The sequence below is a fragment of the Schistocerca nitens genome, chromosome 1 (assembly GCF_023898315.1).
Source record: "Schistocerca nitens isolate TAMUIC-IGC-003100 chromosome 1, iqSchNite1.1, whole genome shotgun sequence".
Taxonomy (NCBI): Eukaryota; Metazoa; Arthropoda; class Insecta; order Orthoptera; family Acrididae; genus Schistocerca; species Schistocerca nitens.
This window is the reverse complement of record NC_064614.1, coordinates 102,050,628-102,067,868: the sequence shown is the minus strand read 5'-3', so window position 1 is coordinate 102,067,868 and position 17,241 is coordinate 102,050,628. Positions and strand designations below refer to the sequence as shown.

Sequence of the window (17,241 nt, the reverse complement as noted above, 5' to 3'; positions counted from 1 at the left end):
TAATGGCTTCCATAATGAAGACAAACTGAACAGCGGATGGACTGAGAAAAGACAACAGGCTGACAGAGAAAGAATGCAAAGATTTTAGACTACTACGAAGAATTACACTAATGAGTAATTGTTACTTAATGTAGTCTTTAATTATCATTATAGGAACAAAAATTAATGAAACAGGTGGTAACGAATGGATGTACAGAGTAGTGCAGTGTTCATGTTGTTAGGAAGATGACGAAGAAGAAAGCAGTTGATAAAAATCTAAGCATACCACAGCGATACATCCCGAGACTCTTTGGAATAGTGTGGAAAGCTTTAACAGTTAGCGCAGCAGGTTAGCCCACTGTATTCAAGAACCTCAAGGTACCACTTTCCATTCCACATGAACAACATAATAGCCTTTTGAGAAATAAATCTCGGCGATGACACGCAAGATACAGAAAGGGGAAATTGTTGCCGGCGTGTCATTAACGGGTTCTTAGTGACAGGTCATTAAGATCCCAAAAGCGGAGATAGTTCACCAGAGACAGGAAATGAGTTTACGTGACGTCCGTTGACATAAGATCAACATTATTATCGACTGCAGAACCGACTTTTCCGTGTTAGGGAATCTAGAATAAGTTCTGTGTCATGAAAAAATCGGTTCTTTTGAGCTAAGTCTATTTCTCTGTGAAAACCAATTAGTAGTCCAGTAGTCTGACACTCCTGTCACCTGGTGTAGGGCAGATACTCGTTGAAATACCCGGCGAAATCCTCTCTAACCGAATAGTGTAGCGCTACTGAAAAAACACGTTCAGAAATGTTTGTGAGAGTGGCGCTTATACACTGAAGCTAAGTAGTAAATACTCGTCTGCTTGTTGACATTGCAGCATACAAAAGAATTGTAGATCATAAACGAATAAATATACAGATACAGAAAAGTTTGTTATCCTTTTCCACTCATGTGGATTTGGAAGAGTGTGTCTTATAGTGTAGTGTGTATGGAAAATGCTTACGCGCTAAATGTCCCTTTTTATAAACAAATTCAGTAGATGACATGAATTTGTGCCTTACGCATTCGGTAGAATAAGGCTAGTGAATAACTCGGAAAGCACCAGCAGTTGGAAATGTTTTAAGTTGTGTTAATTTTATACTGATAGTGGAAAACAATTGTTTGTACATATTTAATGGTTATTTAGCTACTGATAAATTTAAAAGCACTCCGTCTTCAGGCCACAACTGGCCCATCGGGACCATCCGACCGCCGTATCATCCTCAGATGTGAATGCGGATAGGAGGGGCGTGTGGTCAGCACACCGCTCTCCCGGTCGTTATGATGGTTTTCTTTGACCAGAGCCGCTACTATTCGGTCGAGCAGCTCCTCAATTGGTATCGCAAGGCTGAGTGCATCCCGAAAAATAGGAACAGCTCATGGCGGCTGGATGGTCACCCATCCAAGTACCGGTCACGCCCGACAGCGCTTAACGTCAGTGATCTCACGGGAACCGGTGTATCCACTGCCGCACGGCCGTTGCCATAGCGATACATTTAGTTTGGATAAAAAGACATGCATTTTTTTAAATGGTTCAAATAATTTACTAATAATAATTAACTAAATAGAGACCAAATAAGATTTGAATGACTGTCAAGAGTAAAGTGTTGTTTTCAGATGTTCACTTGCTTATTATTTATTTAGCACAGATGAAATTTTCATTAAAATATATTTTTACCTAATTTTCCAGATGACGTTCACAGATTTTAATCAATCAGTGATTAGTTTTAACCATAAGCTACTGACCTATAGATTTATAAAAAACAGAAATCATGCAAAATTAGCGACAGATTTGTAACGTCGTTATACAGAAAATATAATTTATGACACTACTTTACTATCTAGAACAGAAATTTCGTAATTTTATGACGAAAAATTAAGACTATGTCAGAAAAACTAAAATAAAAAAGTCACACCACATCTATGATACTGCAGTTATCTTGCGGTTTTATTAGCGTCTGACGAACTTACGAACTTCGACTTACGTTATTTATGGAAGGTTTCTATTAACAGTGTTAGGTAAACAGCGTTAGCTTAAAGGTGACATGCCAAACCTGATACATCTTGAGGTAAGTAACCTGTCTAACGAACCTCATACCAAGAGGCTACAATACTTAACAATGGATAGTTCCAAACTGAATTTAACTGATACTTTCAGTCTTTAATATAAGTAATGTACGTCTTACATTGCTGTAATGAAGCACCCAGAAGTCCTTAGAAGACGTCAATGTAACTTCGTACCCATACAAAACATCGGCGCGGTATGTAAATGATCAGAGCTGCAATTCTGTGACAGGCAGAAAGGCCACTCGAATGCATTAGCCTTGTTCATGTTTAATTTTGTTCATGTTCAGTTTTGTTCGTGTTTAGTGTTGTTATGGGGTCTGCTAGGGTATATAAGATTTTGAGTGACCACTGTGAAGCAAAGGAAAATTCGCGTACTTGTTTGAGACAACGTTATTAGCTCCTGCTAGCGTTTCAATGGAGCCTCAATACTGGTCTCCATTTGACCGGATGGTCTAATAGTGCAATATCCAAATTTGTACGGCATTCAGATGTGGTATTCCTGTCAATAACGTCTGACCACCTCATTGTATTGTGCACCATCAACACCTGCTATTCGAGAACAAGTAATAGGGTCACTACAACATTCTCTGTCATCCTGCATCAGTAATTGGAGACAAGCAACTGCCAAGCTAAGGAATTACCAACCCATCCATAGGCTGCCATTAGCACACAAGAGGGATACACCATATTGAGCCCAAGCGCATCAGCACCTGCAATTCGAGAACAAGTCATGGTGTCATTACAACAGTCTCTGTCATCCCACACAACTGATAGCAGACAAGCAGCACATTGGCTAAGGAATTACCGATCCATCCATTGGCTGTCATTAGGACCACAACACAAACGCCCTTTATTTGGAGGGTTCTGTGATCGGAAAGCACAGACAGTTGATGAATGGCGTCGCACTGTGTTCGGCGATGAAATGCTTTTCGCAGTAGCACCACTGAACATCGTAGGAGAGTTCATCGTGACATGCGCTGAGGTCCTATGCTTCCATTGTTTTGGAGAGGTACCTCGGAAAGAAGCAAGTACAAAAATATTGATGGGAAGACAGGCATACAGCAACATAAACCAGCTAGGAAGGAAATAAATAGAAAATGCAATGCAGCCTAGACGAAGTTGCTGCAGGAAGAATGTGAAGAAATTAAAAAGGAAATGACTGTTGGAAGGATTGATTCTGAATACAAAATAGTCAAAACAACCTTCGGCGGTATCAAAAGCAACGGTGGTTACATTAAGAGTGCAGTGAAGGGGAGACTTGCCTGACCACCTTATAGAGGAAGAAACCGGAGCTGATAAGGAAGATATATCGGGTGCAGTATTAGAGTCAGAATATAAAAGAGCCCTCAGAGACTTGAGATCCAATTAAGCGAAAGGGACAGATAACTCACAGTCGAGATCTCTAAAATAATTAGGGGGAAATGAAACCAAACGGAATTCAAGTTGGTGTGTAGAATCCATGAGATTGGCGACGTACCATCAGACATTCAGAAAAATATCATCCACACACTTCCAAAGACAGCACAGGCAGGTAGATGCGGAAACTATCTCACAATCATCTCATGCATCCAAGATTGTAGAAACAGTAATATACAGAAGAGCTAAAAAGAAAACCGAAGATCTGTTACATGATCAATTTGGCTTTAGGAAAGGTAAAGGCACCAAACTGGTAGTCCTGACATAGCGCTTAATAAAGGAAGCAAGAATTAAAAAATATCAAGACACTATCATCGGATTTGTCGATCTAAGACACTGGTGAAGTCTTTCGCCTCTACTGTTCAGTCTGTACATGGAAGAAGAAATTACGGAAATAAAAGAATGTTTCATACTTTATTTGCCGAACAAAACACAGCTAGGGCAGAAGCATCACAGGTGCAAAGATCAAAGTTGTTGCCAGTGTCGTGGAGACTCGCCACTTGCGCGAGGTCCACTAGCGCTACCTACGGGCGACGCTGAGAGTGAAGCTACCGACTTCGCCGCGCCCAATTGGCGGCCGAGTACAATCCGCCAATGACCGGACGACAACAGACGGAAGCCTACTCGGAAGATAGAAGAGCAGCTCTCGCCTACTTGGTTATAGATCATCGTCCAGGGCTGACTTACACTGGGAACATCGTTTAGTGAACTGTGGTGCTACAGAAGAATGTTGAAAATCAGGTGGACTTATAAGATATGGAATGCGGAGGCTCCCCTGGCGAAGAGAGGAACGAACAGGAAACGCTGACAAGAGGAAGGGACAGGGTGACAGGATATGTGTTAAGACAACAGGGAATGACATTCCTGGTACTACGGGGACCTGTAGATGGTGAAAACTGTAGTGGAAGGCGGAAATTGGAATTCATTCAGCAAATAACTTAGTCCGTAGGGTGCAAATACTACTCTGAAATGAAGAGGTTAGCGCAGGAGAGAAATCCGTGGCGGGCACTTCAAATCAGACTGAACACCAATGACTCAAAAAATAAATAAATAAGTAAACAAATAGATAAATAAATAATGAATAACAGCAGTGTTCCTCATTGCGTTGTGGTTTGGGAAAACAACGTACATGATTTCAGGTCACAGCTGGTAGTGGTTGATGGAACTTTATAGTGCAGTATTCCGTAAATGACGTACAGTGTGCTCATGTCGAGTGACGTGCGATTATACTCTAGTGCCAGTATTAAAGAGGAAAATGCTCGTCTAAACATGGCATGTCTCTATGGGTGGCATGATGTCCAGGTAATCACGTGATCAGCAAGATCCCACGATCTATCCCCGATATAACATGTCTGACCAAGTGCCGGTATTCGGGATATCAAGGACCGGTTACAACATTTGTGGACCAGTCTGCTTCAGGGGTGGATACAACGGCTTGATGAGAACCCTTCCTAACCGAATCACTGATTCCTTCCAGGCCAAAGCGGATATGACGTCGTACTGACAAGGGTATACACTACCAAGTTCTTTGAGGGTTTTGCTCGATATTGTAGTCACTGAACAAGACACATACTCTCTCAATCCCCGAAGTTCGCCGGCCGGTGTGGCCGAGCGGTTCTAGGCGCTACAGTCTGGAACCAATCGACCGCTACGGTCGCAGGTTCGAATCCTGCCTCGGGCATGGATGTGTGTGATTTCCTTAGGTTTAAGTAGTTCTAAGTTCTAGGAGACTGATGACCTCAGATGTTAAGTCCCATAGTGCTCAGAGCCATTTGAACCATTTGAACCCGAAGTTCCACTGTGTTTTCTCCTGCCCTTCTGAGTTCTTCACACTTTTTGTCAGACAGTGTAATTTCCTTCAAAACGAGGAAAAAAAAAACTAAAAGCTGAAAATCACGTTTGCATGAAGGTAGAAGCAAAGAGTCGTGTGGCGTTGTAGGCTGTGAGACGCCGCAGAGTAGTTTCACCCGCATAATCAGAATTTCATCCTCCACCTTTAACGGCTCCATTTGCTTGCAGTGTGTGAGAGATGTATCGTATTGTGTGTGCTGACTGCAGCTGACTCTAAAGGGCGTGTGTATAATGTGGTGTTATGTTCGTGCTGTAGGATTATCAGAGACAGGAGAGGGTGAATACCGGTGTCGGCAAAGAGCCGACTCCTCTCGAATAGCACTAACGTGACCGCCGAGCTCCACATTGCCATCCGACGAATGGAGTACCATCAACAATATCGTATGCCCACACGGGGTAACAAACACACTGCGGAGAAATTTGGAATTTAATGACGAATACTGGCACAACGACCACTTATCAGGAATATTACGTTACCTCATCTCCTCTCGGTCAAATGCATATGACGATTATTTTTTCCACCCTGAGAACCAAAGCCGGCCTACCTTTAAATGGATCGCTATTGTGCAAGCGTGCTTTAGGCTACAGAGGCGGCTATTTTCAAGTTTTCGTTGTAATGTTTTTCTTAAGTGGTAAATAATAATGAGATTCCAGAGCTATGAGCCAGGCAGCACAACGGAAAGTTAGTAAGTGGAGCAGACAGAGAGTGCTCCAATTATATCATATTTAGCCGGCCGGGGTGGCCGAGAGGTTCTAGGCGCTACAGTCTGGAATCGCGCGACCACTACCGTCGCAGGTTCGAATCCTACCTCGGGCTTGGATGTCTGTGATGTCCTTAGGTTGGTTAGATTTAAGTAGTTCTAAGTTCTAGGGGACTGATGATCTCAGAAGTTAAGTCCCATAGTGCTCTGAACCATTTGAACCATTTTTTTATCATATTTAAAATTAATAATAAACCGGAGGTAGCAACGGTGTGTGTGATACACCAGGGGCAATAAAGCTGTACACAAAAATGACATGACTTTATGACAACACAGGAACTAAATCATTTGGTATTGCTTCTGTCATGTGCAAGGATCCAAAAATGACCATCCGGTTTCGAAATATATTTTATGTAACTGTAACAATCATGAAACGAAAAGTACCACACATTTTCCAAGTACTCCTCGTAGGCTATATGGTACGTGTGCCTATGTGGTTACTTAACTAATTCACACGTTTACTACACGCTACACGAAGGTGCTGAATCCTAGTGGCGGACAATACACCTATCAAGGTATTTGACGATATGAGGTAACGTCAGGGTTTCGAAATACTAACTACTCAATATGTCCCTGTTTCCTGGATTAAATTACAATTCTCTGTTGTTTTTTTATAGAATGATGTAACGCTCTTGATGGTGACCAGTCCATTAGAGATGGGCATCAATTTCAGTGACTGTAAGGAAGATATGGTGTATGTGCTAGCAACAGGGTTCATTCTGTTCCTTCTTCGTTACAAGTATTAGCCTCAAACCACGAAGTTATAAAACTATACTCTGTAGCTGCTCTCACTAGTCTTCCGCTGTGAGCAGTTACAGATAAGGCCAAAATACATTGTGTAGCAAAACGTCGAATGTCCGCAGAATGATAAAATATATTACAATCAGTAGGGGGAAATAACATATGAAGGTTTCCAACGCGAACTCAGACAGTTTGAATAATCACCGTATTAGTGAAGTCCCTAAGCAAATCTCTTCAAACGCTCTGAGAATGAATTCAGTTTGTCAGTTAAGAGAGAACCCACAGATGATGAGGTCTCCACACGATGAGATATTCTGACATTTTGCGCGCCTTCGTGACACTACGCAGGTAAAAATCGTGAATTGACCCACAAAAACACACAAATTGAAATAATCCATAAAACGCAGAAACTGTAAAGTAAGCGTTCGGAGAGCCCTTTCATTGAAATTAAAAATTCTGTGATTTTCTCGGAGTTGTTTGATGTAGATTTCCTGTGGATGTACAGACTAATTTTGTAATCTTCATTACAAAAAAAGGAGTCAGACATTATAGGCAATGTAGATGAGATTGAGAAGCATTTTGAGGAAGAATAGAATAACATAGACATGGTTAAAATACAAGTTCTGTGACGAAGAACGTATGTGAACAATTTCGCCGACTTCCAACGTCTCAGGAAATTCACCCATGTCTTAGTTTTTGTACTGAGTTGAAATTCAATTATCAAATTGGAGTGCCTGATCTGTTTTGAGAAATTATTTTCATTCACAACTGTTTTGAGCGTGTTTGATGGACCTATGACAGTTTACCGGTCTTGACGCTTGGGAATCGTTGTCAGAACTAAAAATAAGAAATGACAAAAATGTGAAGTGATTTAGATGGTTGCATGTGATTATTCGTAATGTCACTTTGTATCAAACTGTTTGATGTATCTTTATCCATTGCGATGAATACATTTGTCAATAAAAAGAAGATGAAGTATGATTGATCGAGAATAAACAAGGGAAAAAAACAGTGTTTGCATGAGATCGTTCCATTGGGTTTGTCATTCTTTGGGTTATTGTAGTGCTTGCTCTGTAGATACATCACCTTTCAGAGTTACGTAAAAACGTCGATAGCGATTCAGCCGTGAGAGGCACTCTGATAAAACGTAATTCAAAGCAACGTTAAGCCTGACTTACATAATAAACGGAATTCAAAGCACGTTGAGCCTGACTTACATAATATGAACTGAAGCATGTGTAGAAATGATTCCGAAAAATTGATAGTCGTGGCCATGAAAGTCTTCTGTGTATGGAGCCGCGTCACACTGCAAAACAACTTATAACAACCCCTGCTTCCCGGGATTTGCGAAATTACAAGTTGACAATGACCGTGAATTATGAATTTTGACCCTAGTCGGGGTAAGGCATCCTAATCCAAAGTAAATAATGATTATTCCGCGGCAAACAGGAGATGTTATAACTTGATCGTTATTGAATGAGTAATTTCATCCAATAACGATCGGTAAATGAAATAATGGAAATAATTTGGAAATAAATTTTGCCAGTGGAAATTTTGCCGAAAGAAATGATTAAGTTCTAAAAACAATAAAAAAATCGGTCGCCAGCTCAACTGATGAGCGACAGTACTGTTCACCAAGTACGTGAATAATTGTGTCAAAAATGAAATTTACCTGTTTGTAGCGCAGCAGGTGGAACGGGAACTTTTACGTAAGTGCTGTGTCAGGCTCAGTAGTCATATAAAACAATGTCGTAACAATCTATCTACACTTAAACATTAATGGTTAACTTTCAATAAGTATTTTGATAATTATTTTGTTCATAATTTGTCAGCTAAGTGCAATGCTGACAACACAGATAATTATCTATCGAGATTTTGAATAATGGACTGTCATTCTGCCTTTAAAGTTATGTACTTTGCACAGTTTAATCTACTGGTAGTGAAATATATTGCCAATAATTGATTAACTTTGTTTTGAATGATAATAATTCATTAATTGGGGGATTGTCAGGTGGAATAAGCTTTATAGTTTCATGAAATATCCTTGAACTAACTTCAGCTGAATAAGCATTGAAATAAATCTTATTAATCCAATTTATTACTTCAGTCTATTTTCAAGTTACTACGTTTGGCGTAAGCTTATGAAGTGCAACAATTAACTACGATAACCTGTCTGAAATTTACTCTTCACCGTCTATGCAAATAATTTGATAATTAACATATTTTCTCTTGATAATGGCGTGACACACTCGGTTCAATAAGGTATGGATCGGAAGGAACCTACTTGGTGTTATTGTCGGGTGGAATGTAACTGCAACACTTCGATTATAAAGTGCTCGTTAGTAATTGCTCAACTTGAGTATAAAAAATTCATAGCAAGGACTGCGTTGTAGCGTCACAAACTGTCTGGTTAGACACAGAGTAAGGCCTCTACTGTAACCGTAGCAAAAGCCAAAACGTTGTTTTTGTTCAGTGGCACTAACTTCACAATATGACGTGGCACTACACACAATGTTATGCTAACCAGTAACTGTCGCTGAAGCCTAAGTAACAGTATGATTGCAGTGAGTATAGCATTCACATGTATTTTAGGAGTTTGTTCATACAGGGTGTTTTAAAAATACTTGGAGGACCGGCTCCTTACACCAAAACAAGAAAAAAAGGTCGCGTAAACATATGTCCGAATTATAGAGTTACAAATGAAAGTCTACAATTTAAGATTCGTCGCTGAGCAACATATAATGAAGGCTCGAAATGTCCTTTTCTTGCTTGTAAAAACGCATACACGAATAATGGATTTCCGCACCCTTTCAAATATTCCTTGACAGTTTCGAATGGATCTGAATGGAAGAATCTGATTACTACGTAGACCAAATGCTTAAGGTGCCTCCAGAGGTAATAATAAAAAAAGACCGAGACCGGGAGAACAAGCAGGCCACGGAACTGGTCCTCCTCTACCTATTCATCTGTCACTGTAGATACCAGCGAATGCATCTCGAACAATGAGAGTGAAATGTGCTGGAGCTCCATCGCGCATAAGCCACATATTTCCTCTTATTTGCAGGGGCACATCTTCTTGTAGGTCTTGGAAGGTGTTATACATAAAGTCCATGTTGACAGCACTTCTAAGACGTGCTGGGAGAACGTATGCTCCAACAAGACTTTTACATACAGTTCCAGCCCACACATTAATGTTAAAGTGATACTGCACTGCAGCGTGACAATTGCGATCGGCCCATATGTGTTGCTTGTTGAAATTTGTCATTCCATCTCTTTCAAATCTTGCTTCGTCTGTAGATCAAAGTTAAGAGACCAACAGCGGAATGGCAGTTTATGCAGCAAACCGTCGGCAAACTTTGCCCCCCTGGTGGCTGATAGACAGACTTAAGGCCCTGTACACGTTGAAGATGCGGATACATGAGTTGCTCATGAAGTATCCTCCACGATGACCATCGAGATGTGCCACATGCCAGGGGCCACTAGTCTTCCGCTGATACGTGGCTCTTCTTCAACAGCCCTGCTCAAATGTGTAAGTAACACGTATTCTTCCTTGGTCAACACCCAGCGAGGTGGCGCAGTGGTTAGCACACCGAACTCGCATTCGGCACGTCGACGGTTCAAAACCTGCGTCCGGTCATTCTGCTTTAGGTCTTCCGTGACTTCCCTAAATCGCTTTAGGGAAATGCAGGGACGGTTCCTTTGAAGGGGAGCGGCCGACTTCCTTCACCATCCTTCCCCACTCCGATGGGATGGATGACCTCGCTGTTTGGTCCCCTCCCCAGAATCAACCAACCAACCAGCCAGTCTCGGTCAACACACTGTGGTGCTACGGATCCCGTCTCGGCAACCCAACGATACACAGCACAAAAGACTGGATGACTCGACTGTCTTCGGTCTGCAAAAGCCGTCTATAAACCCGTGCAGTCTTCTGTCTAGTGCCATTCGCGCGGAGGTACATAAAATTCATGTGTGTCTACTCACGAAATGAATATATTGCCATGTTTAAATGGACCACTTTCAGTTAACTCACTTCCTGTAATGCATATACATAATTGATGCGTTGAGGACAGGCGAATGACGAAAGTAAAGCAAGTCTCCCTGACAGTACAACGCTGTCTAGAATACATGAGTCAAAGAGATGAGTAGGTAAGTGAAATTGTTGGGTCATACATAGAAAGCCTTTGAACTCAGCTTTCACTGAAAACTCGAAAACGAATGATTTTCGGACATATCTTTGTATGTACTTTCTCTCTTGTTCTGGTGTAAGTAATCTGTTCCAAAAGTTTATTTTTGAAACACCTTTAACTTTAGATAAATGTTAAGAAAATACACAAGCTCGGTAGCACTTAGTATACCGATATGAAGCAAAATTCCAGCAGTAAATGCTTCTAGGTTCCGGAACTGTTAGTTCCTTTCTCAAGGAGGAAAGAGGATATCTTCAGAACATTAGGAAAGAGGGATAGATCACTCAGGCCCTTGATTGTGGTCAGCCCATCTTTTAGGTTTGAGTAAGTCTGTTGTTAGTGAAACTTCCTGGCAGATTAAAACTGTGTGCCCGACCGAGACTCGAACTCGGGACCTTTGCCTTTCGCGGGCAAGTGCTCTACCAACTGAGCTACCGAAGCACGACTCACGCCTGGCCTCACAGCTGTACTTCTGCCAGTATCTCGTCTCCTACCTTCCAAACTTTACAGAAGCTCTCCTGCGGTAGAGCATTTGCCCGCGAAAGGCAAAGGTCCCGAGTTCGAGTCTCGGTCGGGCACACAGTTTTAATCTGCCGGGAAGTTTCATATCAGCGCACACTCCGCTGCAGAGTGAAAATCTCATTCTGTTGTTAGTACTAGAACTTCGCATCCTGACAGCATCTGATACTGGTTAATAAGTATCCATTTGCTACTTACGCAGTAAACTCTAATTCGTCGTGGAAAGCTATTAGTCTTAATTTCTACTTACCTTTCTTTGATGCGTGGAAGCTGTCGTCTTTTGGAACGTATTTGATGTCGTACTTGAGCGTGGTTTTCGGCAGCAAATGTTTGTCTTTGTTGATGCGATACACTGCATACTTGAATGCCAGTTCTGTGCTACTGTCTTTTTGATCTTGTGTAAATACAGCACCTGTAACAATAAGATAAATAAACATCAGAAATGTCATTAAGTGAATCACGTCGAATTGCAACATAATGTTACTGTTCGACAGCTGCCTGGTCAAATAACTTGTAGAAAATAATGTTACACAAGTAACGACTTGAGAAAACATCAGTTTATCTGCACTTACATATATATGAGGGTAAGTCAATTATTACCCGCAATTTAGATATATATTTTTTGTTTTATAGTACTATCGTTTAACGTTGATGTGCATGATTTGTTTATTTTTTGTTATATCTTTGTAATTTTCAACCTGCTAGATCAGTTTCGTTATCGCTGCCGTGCTGTTAATCATGGCTGCTCCGCTGTCTATTTGCACCAAAGAAGAGCAACGTTCAGTGATCGGTGTTTTGTGGTCGGAAGGCGTATCAGGGGCCGAAATTCATCGAAGACTTTCGGTACAGTACGGGAACAGTGCTTCGGCACAATGGAGTGTCTACGTATGTATTGCAAACTTCCGAAATGGTCGTACAAGTGTTACGAACGAGGAAGGAGTCGGACGACTGTTTACCTCCACAAATGAAGAAACCATTGAGCCTTTACGTGAAATGATTCTCTTATACAGATGATTAACTATTGACTAAGTGGCACATCGCCTGCAAATTAGTCACGGTTCTGCCCACGAAACATCCACAACAGACTTGGGTTTCATAAGGTTTGCGTAACATGGGTCCCAAAACAACTCCCACAGTTGCATAAACAAACGCCGTTGGACATCCGCAAAAAATATTTGGATCTCTATGGTAACGAAGGGGACAACTTCTTAGACAGGATCATTACTGGTGACGAAACATAGTTCCATAATTACGAGCCGGAGAGTAAACGGCAGAGCATGGAATGGAAATATCCAAATTCGCCGTGCAAGAAAAAGTTGAAGACCCAGCCGTTCGCTGGTAAACTGATGCTTACGGCTTTTTGGGATGCAAAAAGTCCAGTACTGAACATTATGTGGGAATAAGCAGAACAATAAACAGTGTACGTTGCAGTCAGATGCTTACTGCCAGGCTAAAGCCTGCAGTTCGAAGAAAACGCCGAGGATCGCTGTCAAAAGGTGTTGTGTTGTTCCACGACAAAGCCCGTCAGCATACTGCTACCCCACACTCCTGACACGCTCCAGAAACTCAAAATTGAAGCACTGGATCATCCTCCATCTAGTCCCGATCTTGCCTCTTCTATCACTTGTTTGGTCCATTGAAACAGGCATTAAGGGGCCTTAGATTTGCCTCGAACGAAGCAGTGAAAAAAGCGTTGCATTCCTGGCTCGCAGCTCAAGCGAGAACCTTGTTTCATCAGGAAGCTTGTACAACGGTGGACCAAGTGCGTTGAAACGCAAGGAGACTATGTCGAAAACTGATATTCTTCAAAGTTTCCTATTTGATGACAGTAAAATTTTAGAACTACTTTGCGGATAATAGTTGGCTTACCCTCGTAGCTGAAGAGCCGCTGTGAAGTTAAGACGCAATTTAAAAATCTAATAAATTTTTCTTTCATTTTTTTATACTTTCTTCATAGGAGATTCACGATGGCACACGTTGTAACCATGAAGCAGGGAGAATTCTGACAAATTTTGATGAAAGAAATTAGAGATGTTCAAAATTACGATGACTAGGTAAGCTCAAAGATGGAAGTGCTGACTGTCAGTGAGCCGAGAACGAAGCTATTTTCTTTTCTAGATTTCCATTCAATTGTTTCTTCTGAATACTAAATTCAATTTCTGCAGTGAGAAGTTGTACGCGAAGAATTTTAAGTGTTACTCGAACATAAAAACTTTTATCACTTCTTATTCCTGTTACACTATACACTGGGTTGACAAAAGTCATAACATCTAATTTCGAATCGGTTCTCACTTTGCCCGGCGTAGTGCAGCAACTCGATGCTGCATGGAATCACAAAGTCGTTGGAAGCCTCTATTGAAATATTGAGGCATACCGCCTCCATAGCCGTCCATAATTATGAAATAAGATTATGTGCACGAACTGACCTTCCGATTATGTTCCATAAATGTTCGCAAGGATTCATGTCGGGTGATCTGGCCAAACCATTCTCTCGAATTATCCAGAATTTTCTTGACACCAAGAGCGAACAACTGTGGCCCTGTAAGAAGATCTTTGCTATCTACAAAAATCGTTGTTTTAGAAGTTAACGAATGACTGCAAATGGTCTCCAAGTAGCCCAACATAAAGATCTCGAGTCAATGATCTGTTCAGTTGGATCAGAGGACCCAGTTCTGCAAACACAGCCCACATCATTATGGAGCCGCTACCAGCTTGCACAGTGCCCTGTTAACAACTTGGGTCCAAGGTTTCGTGGGCTGTGTACCATGCTCGAACCCTACCATCAGCTCTCTTACAACTGAAATAGGGATTAATCCGAGAAGGCCACGGTTTTCCAGTCACCTAGGGCCCAGTATGATCGCAAGTCCAGGAGAGGCGTGCAAGCGATGCCGTGCTGTTAGCGGTCACTCGCGTCGGTCACCTATAGCCATAACCCATTAACGTCAAATTTCGCCGCACTGCCTTAACGTATACGTTCGTCGTAGGTCCCACATTGATTTCTGCGGTTATTTCACGCATTGCTGGTTGTTTCTTAGCACTGACAGTAGTACGCAAACGCCGCTGCTGTCGGACGTTAAATGAAGGCCATCGGCTTCTGAGTTGGCTGTGGTGAGAGGTAATGTCTGATATTTGGTATTCTCCGCGCACTCTTGACACTATGGATCTAGGAATATTGAATTCCCTAACGATTTCGGAAATGAAACGTCCCATGCGTCTAGCTCCAACTACCATTCCGCATTCAGTGTCTGTGAATTCTAATCGCGCGGCCATAATCACGTCGGAAACCATTTCGTATGAATCACCGGAGTACAAATGACAGCTCCGCCAAAGCACTGTCCTTTTATACCGTATGTACGCGACACTACCGCCATCTCTATATTTACATATCGCGATCCCATCGTTGTATACAGTCACTAACCAAAACGTTATGACCATATGAAGAACAGTATACTGGCCCAACTTTGGAAAGTAACCCAACAGCATTTCTACGTGACACGGTTTCTGCATGTCCTCGGTGGGTTTGCGGAAGTATCTGGCCCTTGACAGCAACTCACAGGTCACACTATTCCCGTAAATTACGAGCTGTTCGCTTGCAGGTGCCGAGCTGGCGTCCGATAGCGTCCCTGATGTGCTCCATCATAGATCAGGCGAATTTGGTGGCCAACACGTCACTGGGAGTTCACTATTATGTTCCTCAAAACACTGCAGCTAAAATCTTGCCTGATGACACGGGTGGCTATCATGCTGCAATATACCACCGCCGTCGGGATAGACATGAAGCATGAAGTATTGCATGTTGCAGGCAATAATTTTCGCATACTTCACAGCCGCTTGTTGCTTTTGATCGAGCTGGCCATATAAGGGCAGATTTCCGCGACGGGTCACGGATATTTCAGGAGGATTCTTGAATATCTATGGTCCATGCCCATGCACCTTCAGACAGTTATCCGCGCTTCTGGGAACTGCCGATCCGGTCTCTCAGCACGTTGGCACTTGGACGGATTGCTGCAACGGTCCTCGTTCATCCAGGTCCGTCAAGTTTCCTGCGAGCCGATGACTGACTCGCTACTCCAGTAGAACGGCGCGCTCTCGTCGGCTACTCCGCAATCTTTCTCAAACGACTTTAAAGAAACTATTCGTTAAAGTAATTTTTTTACGTGAGCTATAGATTTCATGTCAGATTCATAAGGAAGCGCCTATTATTTCGCTAATGGTCACAGTTGTTGAGATGTTTCGCACTTAATTAGCTCACTGCGTAAAATTCCAAAGTTTCCAGTGAAAAATGCGGGTCGGTGTGAATTTGCGTTTGATGCTTGTTAGACAATATATTGCTGGTCTTGACTGGGTTAGAAATAACAGCCAACCAGTTGCAAAACACAGGTTTATTGAACAGTGACTATGGTTTCGATGGTTTTAAAACCGCCTCCTTCAGAATATACTGTACGTAGACTGTATTAGATATAGCCGATGTGAGAGTCGTATAAAATAAAGGTCACCTATTGTACTGCTTTGTCTTAAAACTTCTTAAAATATCACACATTTGACGCTGTATTAACACAAAAACATACAGTATGCCACTTGCATGATTTGTACAAATCTGGCAGATCATTCAAATGGCATACTGTATGTTGTTGTATCCCGCATCAAATGTGATGTTTTACAAATTCCTACGACAAAGGCCGACAGTAGACGTCTACTATAAACGGCGATTCAGTGGGTGACAGGTACTAGACGGTCAACTACTCCAACTTTGGCTACAGATAAAGTGACTCTACGTACAATATCTTCTGAAGAAGATGGTTTTATAACTGTCGAAACCATGGTCAAGGTTAAATAAACCGGCATTTAGCACCTGGTTGGCTCTTATATCCAATCCATTGAAGCTCTTGCCCGTTCAGTTGCTGAAGTGCAGCCAAGTTCAAAATATTGATGTATTTCTGTGTATCAAATGTAGCTAGCTCACTGAATTTTTCTTTAGACTTGCAAGGATGTCTGTGTCTATAACTGATCTCGAGGAAATTGATGTTATGTATCACACTCATCGGTGAACGCTCATGCCAGCAATCAAGCTGGAGTAAAAGACGTATAAAACTCGTCCTGCCTCAGAACGCAACAGCAGTTGAAGGAAGGAAGTGAAGAATGTTGATCACAAGAATATTTTAGCTGTTAAATATGCCACACTGTATTTTTATCGTTTCTCATTGTGCACAATGTCAGCCATATTAGGCAGCCTGTAATACGACAACTGGTCTATAAAACACGAAACATGTTTTTTCGACGACGAAATATCACAGACAAATCAGAAATTTTGCAACATTTCAACATGCGCTTGAGAATGGCTAGAAAGCCGAAAACTTAATTGTATCAAATAAATGAAGAATGGCGGAAGTTTCTTTCAAAACATCATCAGTGTTAGTTCGTATAGTATTTACGGACTTCAGACGCAGCTTGCAATGACACATTACGAACAACGTGCTAAGAATTAACTGGTCATACTATAGTGCAAGTGCGGAAAGCTCAGTGGAGGTCCTCATTCTCGGTAGTGTTGCATTGTAAATGTCGTTGTCTATTATTGTAGATCGCTGGATTTAAGGATCAGTGTAGGTGCAGACCCAACCACGTTGTGGTCGCCCGGGAACGAGCTCATTTGCTCAGGTAATTGATGAGTTTAGTGATC

At 41.8% G+C, this 17,241-nt stretch overlaps 1 protein-coding gene across 1 annotated transcript in view; it reads right to left on the bottom strand.

The window, feature by feature from the left end:
- Positions 1–17,241, bottom strand: part of LOC126251972 (glutamate receptor ionotropic, kainate 2) — a 403,333-nt gene that overhangs the window by 341,721 nt on the left and 44,371 nt on the right. The window contains exon 2 of the mRNA XM_049953123.1: positions 11,815–11,976. Coding sequence (XP_049809080.1) covers positions 11,815–11,976 — 162 coding nt within the window. The remainder of the gene's footprint in view (positions 1–11,814; positions 11,977–17,241) is intronic.